Source organism: Notothenia rossii (genome assembly GCF_949606895.1).
Source record: "Notothenia rossii genome assembly, chromosome: 7".
In the NCBI taxonomy this organism is placed as follows: domain Eukaryota; kingdom Metazoa; phylum Chordata; class Actinopteri; order Perciformes; family Nototheniidae; genus Notothenia; species Notothenia rossii.
In genome coordinates, this window is record NC_136905.1 from 64,473,592 (window position 1) to 64,486,186 (window position 12,595).

At 41.6% G+C, this 12,595-nt stretch overlaps 1 protein-coding gene across 1 annotated transcript in view; it reads right to left on the minus strand.

The window, feature by feature from the left end:
- The window catches only part of eipr1 (EARP complex and GARP complex interacting protein 1), a 53,688-nt gene that overhangs the window by 18,738 nt on the left and 22,355 nt on the right, over window positions 1-12,595 (minus strand). The window contains exon 6 of the mRNA XM_079693574.1: window positions 3,224-3,360. Within this exon, the coding sequence (XP_079549700.1) occupies window positions 3,224-3,360 (137 nt within the window). The remainder of the gene's footprint in view (window positions 1-3,223; window positions 3,361-12,595) is intronic.

Genomic DNA, 12,595 nt, shown 5'->3' on the forward strand with positions numbered 1-12,595 from the left:
CATTAAACACCACTTTCTGTGCCCAATATCGGAGCAGAGTATTTCATAATTTACATAATGCTGCATATTACATCAGTACAAACTAGAACAGGCTCCATATATGTTTTATAAGCAGTGTTATATTTTTATTTTTTTTAGAAGCGGTGTGTGTCTGGGAGATGGGGTGTGCTGCAGAAACTCCTCTCCGGGGTGTAAGATGACTAACTAAAGGCGGCTGCTACTGCTGGGCTGCTCCCCCTGTCCTTATTTCAGAGCACGGCAGCCGTGATTGGGCTGGCAGAGAGAGGGGGCGAGCCTGAGGGAAGTTAAAGGAAGTGGTGGGGGGGGGTGAGAAAAGAAGAGTGTGTATCTGTGTACTTCCCTGTGTGCGCCTATGTGTTTGTGCAGGTGTGAGGGGACACCTCAGAGGTCGTCTGAGGAGGCAGCGGAGCGTGCTGAAAGGCTGCCATCACACAGCTGCCACACCAACTGGACACACACACACAGCACACACACTTACAAGCGGGTCATATTTATGTAGAGGCATGAGCTCACCACACCACACACACACACAAGCGGAAAGGTACACATCACAGCAAAGAGCAAACACAGGCTAGCACACAGTCACTTGTCACATGCAAGTCACTTACTCAAACACACACACACACACACACACACACACACACACACACACACACACACACACACACACACACACACACACACACACACACACACACACACACACACACACACACACACACACACACACACACACACACACACACACACACACACACACACACACACACACACACACACACACACACGTGACTCAATGCTCATTCACACTTGCAAGCTTTTCACTCGCAACCACTTCACACTAGCGCATGGACACACACACTAAGACACACACTCAGGCAAACACTCCATGCCCTTGGTTTCTGTCTGAGTGAAGAAGGCACACGGATTCATTCAGTTATTGGATAAATGACCAAAAAAGACCCATAGAAATGAGGGAGCTGTTACTTATATTATCATATGAAGCTATAGGAATCTTTTCTTGTTTTTAAAAAGGGGCACTATTATGCTTTTGGGGGTTTTCCTGTAGTGTGTTGTATGGGTTTGTGTGCAGGGTCAGCAAAGTCTAAAATCCCAAAGTTCCCTTGAGAGGGAGTTTAGTGACATCACTATGTAACACTCGCGCTTCTATTGGCTAGTGCTCCAACCCATTGTAACTGATGGCTAAGGGGCGGGACATCTCGAAACGGTTTACAAATCAGAAAAACAGTAAAGCATTGAGTAAACTTATTTTAATTCAAATTAAAGAAAATTATTTCCTTAAGTAGAATCAACCAATGTATTATTATTATTTAAAAAAAAAAATTAAAGACCACATAAATGTATTTAACACTTTTTCGTTGAGGTGTCATAAGATACCAGCTGAATTTTGGGAAAATGTGTCTAAAATATATTTTTCAGTACAGTACTGTGATATCAGAGAAGAGTCTGTGCTAACAAGCCCTGTGCTGCTGCCCCCTCCTTCCATTTGTGCCCACGGCCAAATCAGCACTGTTGCATCTTTCAAAATAGCACAGCGGGAGGAGAACGGCCAAAATGGAGCGTGCAGGAACTCGGTAATTTGTTATGGGGCTGAAGGGGAGTGATATCAATGATTCTCTATCTTATCTGGGCCTGTGATACACATCTTGTAAATATATATACTATATACATTATATACATTCTCCCTCTCCTTCACCCGACGCCCCCCTCTCAATCTCCTCGGCACGCTATCATTGCGATGTATAGCGAGGTGATTGTTATTCCTCGGGCAGAGCACACACATACACACTTGCTGACCTCGCTCATCACGTACACAAATGCAAACAAAGCACACACAATGCATGCACACGCAAAGCTCGGGGTTGGGGGGTGGGTGGCTGATAACCTGCAGTTACAAGGTTAATGTGGGGTACTACACATGCTCCATGTCAAACAGGAACATTAGAGCTCGGCCGCCTCGCACTTTATCATCAAGCTCACACTTCATTACACTCATGAACAACCAAAGGCTAACAAAATGTTTCATATAAAGACAGGAGGACACTGACAGAGGCTCAGTCCACCGTAACCACCGCCTTCCTGTCTCCACTGAGAGTATGAGTGGATGGCTGTAGCTCATTTTGTAGGGACTTGGCTCCGGTTCAAATCTCCAATCAGACCAAAATAATACAGAGTGTGGATTGGTAGCTGGAAAGGTGCACTGCCGAGGTGCCTTTGAGCAAGGGACTGAACCCCCAACTGCTCCCTGGCGCTGGACATACTGGCACTCACCTCTTTATAATGCATATGTACACCTGTAACTGTATTCCATGTGTGTATTTGTACTGTAACGTGTATGTAAAAAGAAGAAAAACATGTGGCACACTGAATATTCCCCATGGGGATCAGTAAAGGTTCATCTAATTCCAGACAGATACTCCTAAAGAGATATGTTTCTGGGCAGAACAGAAATCGGATCAAAATTGTAGATCAATAATAGGCTATGTTAATACAACTTTGAAAAAAGAATAAGAAACAAATAAAACATTTGGATTAAAAAAATGCTTCTCAAAAAGATAATATCCACGTTTTTGGGGATAAACATGTGGATTGATAGTCAATTTGAAGTAAAAAAAAAACGTTCATTTGGCATGATGAGTCACATTACATGTATACTTCAGTGAGCTGCACTGAAGTATCTTATAATTACATGTAAAATGACACATTATTAAGCTCTGAGAGTAGAACTTACATGAATCACTTCTGTCAGATTTAAATTCAGGCTTGTTGAGAAACATCCGACTGGTTTTAAGTCAGGTGCATGTGGAAATGTGTCATGTAAAAAAAAAGGTCCTCATGCTGAGTGGCAAAGCTTACAGAACACATGCCTCATGTTTAAAAATGTTCAATCCTCAATATGACTGAAACTTCTTTTTTTCAAATTCACGTTTCTAGCTTGTTGTCAGTCATAGTGTTTTTGAGCATATGGGGTTTTATAAACTCATGTGCTGAATCACACTTCCAAAATATCAATACAGTGAATTATGAGGAGAGGTTTTTGTAAAGTAAACACAAAAATAAATCTTCTCTACCTTAAATAATGACCTTTTAAAGCATCAATATCAGGATTTCAGGAACATTTCAGACTTGAAAATACCAACAATATTGTATTTCCCGACCAGGCCCACAAAGCGTTTCTCACCTCATGGTGCGGAGGTCCCAGCCCCGTATGGCCGTGTCATTGGCTGTGGCGAGCTGGCTGCAGTTGTGGTGGGGGCTCCACTTGCCCGAGGTGAACTTCAGCTGACCTTTGCCCTCCAGGGTGGCCGTGCTGGAAACCTGCAGAGGACAGCAACACCTTCATTACCATCTCAGAGCAGGGACGTGAGTTTCATCCAAATCTGTGTGACTGTTCCAGCCGGCGCAGGGCACTCCATCAACATAATAAGGCTTTATTAGAGCTCATTTTCTCTGCAGGCCCCACTCAACACTACAATGGTTCGGTGAGACACCGTGGTAATATTTTGGCCATTAGCGGCACACCAACTGTCTGCAGATTTACGCCACGCTGACACATTTGCACATGAAACTTCTACCTACTTTAAATGTCCCACTCAAGATTTAATTTTGTTCTGATTAAGACTCTGCTATAATGAACAGAACTTATTCTAACAATTGATCAAATTCCTGTCAGCAGTGAATGGAGTTGTGGTGACATACCCATTGTACTAAGCTCTGCAGTTCCCATTTTCTCTACAGAGTCTTTTAGCTTATTGTTTTTGTTTTCTGGCAGGCTAGTTCTGCTCTCATTAACTCTTGTTTCAAGAGCAGGCAGTGGTTTTCAGAAGAAAGCTTGAATAACCCCATTCTATGCTCTCTGCCCAATGGTTAGCTCCAAGCTAACCTTACCTTTAACATCACAGTACATTTATCTAGCCAGTCACTGACTTCATTTTAGCCCCATTTCTTTTTGGGAATAATATGTTTGGTTTAGTTTTCCCATCACCAGTTGGTGATGCATCCATCCAAACTTCATTTTCATTTTTTTGAAAACAAAGTTTCAGACGTTTGTGCTTAGATTGGCTAACATAACGGGTTTCTCTCTTTCTCCAACTGTAAGGAAAAGGCCATTATTTGGGAAAACTCTTAACCAATTTGTATTGTTAAACTAGAATGATTTGAAACCAGGCTAGGTGGACATCATGCAGCTTGACATTTTTTATGGGCTGGTGGAAAACATAACTGAACAAAAGTTGTGTTGAAATTGGACATAAATTCTTCAAATGGGACAGTAAAAAAACAAGCACTAATAAATACTGTTGCTCTGCTTCTTCTGGACGAGGAAAGAGGACAATGCCAACAAGGTGATCATTTTGAATTCTTATGTGATGTCAGATGTTGTGTTTTTCAGCTTGTTTTTCTTTCGCTAAATCGCCAACATATCAATTTGGAGCTTTGAATAACCTGTTAAGATAGTCAGTATGCACTGAATGGAAGAAAAGGCATTACTTTTAAAACCATGTTTTATAAAAATGAACTTTTATCTAGATATGCAAAAACTGATAACAGCAGTAATATTGTAAATATTTTCTCAGAATCTGATCTGCAACTTCTCTGATTCCCTCTTCATATGTACACTGAACAAAAATATAAACGCAACACTTTTGTTTTTGCTCCCATTTTTCATGAGATGAACTCAAAGATCTAAAACATTTTCTATATACACAAAATAACCATTTCTCTCAAATATTGTTCACAAATCTGAAAAAATCTGTGATAGTGAGCACTTCTCCTTTGCCGAGATAATCCATCCCACCTCACAGGTGTGGCATATCAAGATGCTGATTAGACAGCATGATTATTGCACAGGTGCGCCTTAGGCTGGCCACAATAAAAGGCCACTCTGAAACATGCATTTTTGCTTTATTGGGGGGGTCTGGGGGGGCCGAATACCAGTCAGTATCTGGTGTGAGGGTTAGGATTAGGGTTAGGGTTAGGGTAATGTTGTGAATCGAGTGGCTTGTGTTCATCGTCCATAACATACGCCTGCCCATACCATAACCCCACCACCACCATGGGCCACTCGATTCACAACATTACCCTAACCCTAACCCTAACCCTAATCCTAACCCTCACACCAGATACTGAGTGGCCTTTTATTGTGGCCAGCCTAAGGCACACCTGTGCAATAATCATGCTGTCTAATCAGCATCTTGATATGCCACACCTGTGAGGTGGGATGGATTATCTCGGCAAAGGAGAAGTACTCACTATCACAGATTTTTTCAGATTTGTGAACAATATTTGAGAGAAATGGTTATTTTGTGTATATAGAAAATGTTTTAGATCTTTGAGTTCGTCTCATGAAAAATGGGAGCAAAAACAAAAGTGTTGCGTTTATATTTTTGTTCAGTGTAGATCCACTTTCCTGATATCAACTTGCTTCACCATATGGATCAGTATGTTCTGTTCTCATCTCATACATCCAAACCCCCCCAGTGTGGGCGCTGGGAGGCAAAAGCATGCACCTAGTGTCTGCTCTGTGACCCCGACCCCCCTGGTCCCAGAGCAGGGATCCATACAGTGGATCGCTCACAGTTAGTTATAGATCAACTGTCGAGAGCGAGATTGGCCCCTGGAGGATTTAAGACTGGTGAGTGTGGAAAACTGATTCATAATAGCTTGTTTAGACTGGTTTGAAATCCTTAACACTAATTACACTTTCTTAGGTTCAACATTTAACTGACAAAATGATTGGAGCAGTTCAGCTGAAAGGCAGTCAGGTTAAATTGCCACATTTAAGGCTTTTAAAACAACATGTCATGCTTGTCATTGGATATTTATCAAAGTCAAAACACTACAAGGACTTTGAATAAAAAAAGCATATCACTTTGTCAAGCTACTTTAAAAATGGAAACCAATTCATTCCGCGGGTCGGCTTTGGGATGATTATTTTCCCTTAAACTATGATGCATCTAACAAGGAAAGCAGCATTACATCGCTCCATCTTCCCCTGCTCTCTGACTGTCTGTGGGGTTTTTATCCTTATCTTTCTCCTTCTTCCATTTCTCTCCCTCTCCTCCCTCTCTCCAGCGTCTCTGCCTGTTGGAGCAAGGATCATCGATCGCCCCGTCACCGCACAGCTCCCTGGTACACTCTCATTATTTCAGCTAGAGAGGACAGAGGCAGCGCGGGCAAGAGAGAGACAGGCCGTCAGAGCAGCAGGGAGGGAGGGAGGGAGGGAGGCTGAGGAAGGAAAGCAGAAAGGATGAAAGGAAGGAGAACAAAGAGGGTAAAAAAAGAGAGGATGAAAAGAAATAAGGTGGCAGAGGAAGTGGGACACATACAATCGGACAAGAAGAGGAGCACAGATTCTTCTGTGGACTTGATGTCAAATTTTTTGATTTTTTTCATGATTAAATCTGAGATTTGTCCCTGATTTCATCTTTTTCACCACCATACAGTATATCACCACAAAATCAGACGTGTTATTTGATTAAAGACAACTTGAGCTTAGAACACCTTTACATAGCTGATAGACTTATTTTATCTTTCCGTGTCGCTATCCTTGAGCATCTTGCGTTCCTTTGTGTGTGTCGGCAAAAATTGCAGCTAAAAGTGTAACGTAAGTATGACCCAATCAAAATCATTGTCGGAGAGTCGAAGAAGCTTCGGTTGATTATGGCAAAAACGCATTTATCTGGGCTGATGTATAGCTCAGTAGGTAAAGCTGGTGAGCTTGGCACTATTTGATGCAATGACCCCTCTCTACAATCATTGCTAACTTAGTGTGATCAAAATTGCGCGAATAGATACATTCATACAATCGCAACAGACTAAATCTAGAGTATTGGTGAAAGGGTTTGCCTTTATTTATTTTTCTGGATTTCGATTTTTATGATTTGTATTTGAAATGTTGTTCCTTTCGTCGGCTCCAAAAAGATCGAATACGTTAGTCATCTGAAAATGTAGGGATTTGGACATTTGAATACTCTAGGTATGAAACATCGAGATAGCAGAATGGAGACAAGGAAATAATATGAATATTGAAACAATAATCAAACAGTGTATGCAAAAATGATATGGTTTAATTTGCTCAATCTGCTGATCGTCCCTTCAATACATTGATCAAGTTCCTTCTGCCTGACAGAAAACTCCATGATCCCTGGGAAGCTTGAATTAGGACTCTCCCTCTCTGATTCGACAGCTAACGCCCGAGATCCGTGCATCCCAGGTTCCCAGCTATATTAAAGCAATAACCAAATTAGGGACCCTAACAAGGCAGTACACACAACACTAGGGGACGAATTCATTTAGGACGCAAGCGGCACTAATGCAAAGCTATCTGTCAAATCGCCATGCATTTATGCTTCCTCTACACTCCCATACAGGAGGTGTGTTTGCGCATGCGTGCGCGTGTGTGTGTGTGTGTGTGTGTGTGTGTGTGTGTGTGTGTGTGTGTGTGTGTGTGTGTGTGTGTGTGTGTGTGTGTGTGTGTGTGTGTGTGTGTGTGTGTGTGTGTGTGTGTGTGTGTGTGTGTGTGTGTGTGTGTGTGTGTGTGTGTGTGTGTGTGTGTGTGTGTGTGATAGCAGATGTGCAGGACAAGGTGTGTGGGTGTGCTGTGAGCCAGTGGAGATGTTCTCACTCAATACCACCAGCAATTCTAATTGATGGGCCGTGCACACACAAACACACACACAAACACACAAATCCTCCTTCAAACAATGCACATTGGTAAGCTTATGCACATGATCCTCTCCTCTAAATGCATACACACACTCACACCGAACACACACACTAATCTAGGCCAGACCCTTGAGAGAGAGACACATCCACACTGCAGCTGGACACGGCTTGAGATGAACACATCACCCTCTGACAGATAGAGGGAGCGGGAGAGAAAAGAGTGGGATGAAAGGAAGGAGGGAGGAGGGAGGGAAGGAGATTAGCATTCTCATCAGCACTGGAGGAATTTGTCTTGACTGCCAAGCTCCTTCTCCTCTCTCTTATTCCCTTTCTCCTCATCAAGCCCCCTCTCTACTTATCCATATCTCCCTCTTCCGCCTCCCTAATCTCCATCTTTCCAATCAGACGTGTCCTCCGTTGCTCCCCCTTTCTCCGTCGCCCCTTTCTCATCACACCACTTTTCACCTCTCTCCTAGTTCCTTGATACAGGATTTAATAGCTGTGTTGTCCATGTTGGTGTGAAAGGACAGAATCAGCAACCACCACACCACCATGGTCCTATTTAACCTCACACTGGGGTAATACACACCCAAACACTGACTTGATAACAAGCAGAACCAACAAACGTACAAATGTCACCATTACTGAATATTGGGTTGTTTATGATTACTTGTTTTAATTGTCCACTAGGTGGAGCTGTTTCTCATGTGTCATTTTCAAGGCAAACTAGGGATGTCACAAGAAACGATATTTTGGAACTCAAACGCAAGAAATTTACAAGAAATTTGAATGAATACAGTCGTACGAAGTAGATTGTATTTATAGCTACATAAAGTAGATATTAAAGCTTCCAGTACCACACTTCCAGTAAACACATACATTCAATGGACAAACTCACAATTCAATGAATCATCATTAAGGTTAACTAACAGCATATTGCACTAATAAATAATGCAACACTTGACTCAGGAAATCCAGATTTACTTTTCTCCTACCAAATGTTTCACCTCTAGAGTATAGGATTAGGGCCACATGTGAATATTCTCACTAGTTCTGACCAAAAGTGAACAATTTTTTGAGAACTGTGACAAAAAAGTCTGAATTCTGTGTTTGAAGTGAGAATTATGAGAGAAAAAAAGTCAGAAATCGGCAAAAGAAAAGATTCAAACTTGTTTGGTCAGATCCGTCAGATCTCATAAAAAAATTCCCTTGTGGCCCAAATCCTCTTCCGTACACCTCAAACTCATGACAGTAACATTTAGTGCAGAATACATGAAGATATGTATTAATTCAAAGAAATGTGTGTAAAAACCAAATATGCCTATCGTACACATGTAGCCCAAAGGGCAAGACCTTTGTCTCTGTGTGCCTGTACTCATAATTTAACCACATTGTAAAGTAGTCACAAAACTTTTCCTAACACAGAAAGAACAATGCTATCTCGAAGCTAAAATCCATACCCAATACAGCGGGAACAATGATGCTCTGAGGCCATGTTGTGAAGGATCATGGATAAAAAATGCAAACTTCTCAGTCAAGCTGGAACAGGACGCACCGCTCCACACTGCGTGTTTTATTTAACGCCTCGCACTAACATATAAACAGCTCCATCTGGTGAACAATTGAAATAGTTTCATTTTTTGTAGAACAGGGACAAAGTTAAATGACCCAAAATGAAACTGTAATTGAAATCTTGATGGATCTAGATGTGAATAAATAATCCATGATTCACAAACAGAGACAGTGAGAGTATGTGCATACACGTTTCCAAACTGCTGGAACTGGAGCTTTCTCAAAGGGTCAGATTACTGAGATCAAGTTCTCACACACACACACACACACACACACACACACACACACACACACACACACACACACACACACACACACACACACACACACACACACACACACACACACACACACACACACACACACACACACACACACACACACACACACACACACACACACACACACACACACACACACACACACACACACACTATCTTGTAGGTGTGTGTGACCTGGTCGCCCTTTTTGTGAATCCCTCAACGAGAGCATGAATTAACAATGACCCATCTAGATTCTTCTACTCTCATGTCCTCTAATGGAACACACACACACACACACCCATGAAAGCATGGGCCGACACAGCACTGCTCTATCACTCCTTCCTCACACACATGCACACCTGACACACCATTATCTTGAGTCTTTAAATACATAATGGGCATTTTAATTGCAGAGCCGGCGGGTTGGAGACAGTGAAGAGCCTCTCCACCTTGCATTAGGAAGGACACAACAAGCGAGCGGACCAGAAGTACTTACACACCGGTTACGTTCATTTTTAGTCCTTTAAAGGCCATTATTGTGTTTTCCTGCATAATAGGAATATATGACGGAACAGAGTATGAATGCATTGAAAAATGAGTTCAGCCCTTGTTTTTACATTTCCTGTTGTATTAACCTGGTTATCCTCCACAACATTTTGGAGGGGAAAATTACAGTTTTTGCTCCACTGCATTTGTTTGACACCAAGTGTTACTATTTACTTTTCATCTGAAGATATTTAATAAAAGAAACATATGACATGGTTAGCAATAAGTGATTAATCTACCCAGAAGTAAATACAATATCTACAATTTGGTGAATACAATACAATGCTGTTTACAGTATGGAATCATTGGGGACTATATTACAAAAACAAAATATATTACTATTCATACTTTAACTAGATTTTTCTGATAAGACTTTCATTCCTGTAGTTGATTAACATTTTGAACTTGTGACTTGGACTTGCAATGAAGTATTTATATTGACTTAATCTCAATACTTCATCCACCACTGCTGATTGGGAGCAAATCCCTGAAGCGGGATTCCAAAAAATGGAGGCTAGAGCCATTCTAGTCGAAGATATTGCAGGAAATAAAGGAACTAAAGCATTTAAGATCAGGGATCAAACTGGGTATTTAAACTTCTCATGGTAACCAATGTCACTGTGAGCTTAGACTCTAAGCTCACAGTGACATTGACCTTAGACCACCTAAATCTAATCAGTTCCTCTTGGAGTCAAGGTGTGCCAAATTGGTGGAAATTCCCTCCAGGAGTTTCTATAGGCGCGTTCTTTTCCCACAAAGGTTCCTGAGAACTCTTTAGTTCTCATGAACTAAGTACAGATCGCGTTCACACCGGAAATTAGTTCCTGGGGGTGGATTAGGCAAATGAAGCCGCTGACGTCACTTCTTCTTCTTCTGCTTTGGGTTTACTGGCAGGCCGCAAACAACTTCACGGCGTATACTGCCGCCCAAAATCCCCGGCCGGAAGTCCCCTGAGTTGGGGACTGGCTTCAGTAGAAGCTGCTGGGACTCCCAGCAGCTTCTACTGAAGCCTTCCAAGTAAACGGCCAGAACGCCGACACCTCCTCATCTCCACCGCTCCCATGTTTTATTTTGTGTTGTCATGTGTTAGTCTCTCTGCGTTTCTGCGCTGGGCTAATGCTAATGCTAATAATGCAATGTGAGGATAATAAAATGGCGGATTCACAAAAGTTTTGGGGAGTTTGACGGGGCGTGGTTTGCATTCCGCCCAGCCAATCAGACACAGGAACCTTTTTCTCCCATGAAAGTCCCTGCTCTCTAGCAGGGACTGAAAAGGGGGTAAAAAAAGGTTCTCTAGAACTAATTTAGTTCCTGGGACTTTTAGGTGTAAACGCAACTAAATCGTAGTTCTCAGGAACCTTTGTGGGAAAAGTACTTGGTGTGAACGCGCCTATTAATGTTGCGTTCAAGAGATTAGTACGGACTGATGAGTTGGGAAGTTGTTCTTTAGACTTTTATGGCAAACCATTTGAGTATTTATTCCATATCCTTGATATCAGACGGCAGCTGCCTACGCTAGTTGGCTCTTTGATTTCACTTGTTAGATATATGGTCAAACTAGTTTGGCACTCTGCTTTACTAGTTAAATAAAACATTACACCAGTCACTCTTTTTCAGTGGATGTTTTCAGTGGATATTTTCAGCCCACTAGGTATGGTTTTCTTCTCTCTAGTTCAACACAATGAATTACTAGTTGACATGTACGTGCAACTAGTTTACTAGTGATGTGTCAAAAAATGCACTAGTCAACATGTATGGTTTTGAAACAATTCACTAGTTGCATGTACATGTCAACTAGTAAGTCATTGTGTTGAACTAGAGAGAATAAAACCAAAACTAGTGGTTATCCACTAGTTTAGGAAAAAGCCATACATGTTGAATCAATATCTAACTAGTTGCATACAGTTGCTCACTAGTGCAAAAAAAGCCAAACTAGTTGAAGGAAAGGCCTTACATGTAAGAAAGATGTGTAACATGTAAAGTCAAAGTCTAACATGTTTATAACAGAACCTGACTAGCCCTCCACTAGTTAACTAGTAAGAAAAACATCGGTGTCACTAGTTTACTAATTCTGCTTTGTTCTGCTTTGTGTGTGTGTTTTTGTTGGTGCAAGTGTGCGTATGCTTGTGTGTGAGAACACCGGCACTCGAGACACAAAAGTAGTGGATATGATCGTGGGACATTTTATAAGCGGTGCTCATGAAATTAATAAAGCAGAAACACTGGACAGATCTTAAAATCAGGGTAACGATAGATCCGTATGATAAACAACCTCTCCATATTTTGCCTTAGACTAATATTTACGGAAGTCACGGCGACCTCTCAAAACTGTGATCCGGAGAGGGTTACTTCCTCTTTCTATCCATCACTAATGTCACTCTGTTATCACAGTGCTATTCTGATCCAAGCACCTTTCAAATTGCAGCTTAATAAAATGTTTTAAAGAGGATCTATATTCCTGTCTGCAGTCCTAAGGCAACTGTCTAATTTTAATAAAGTCTTCAATG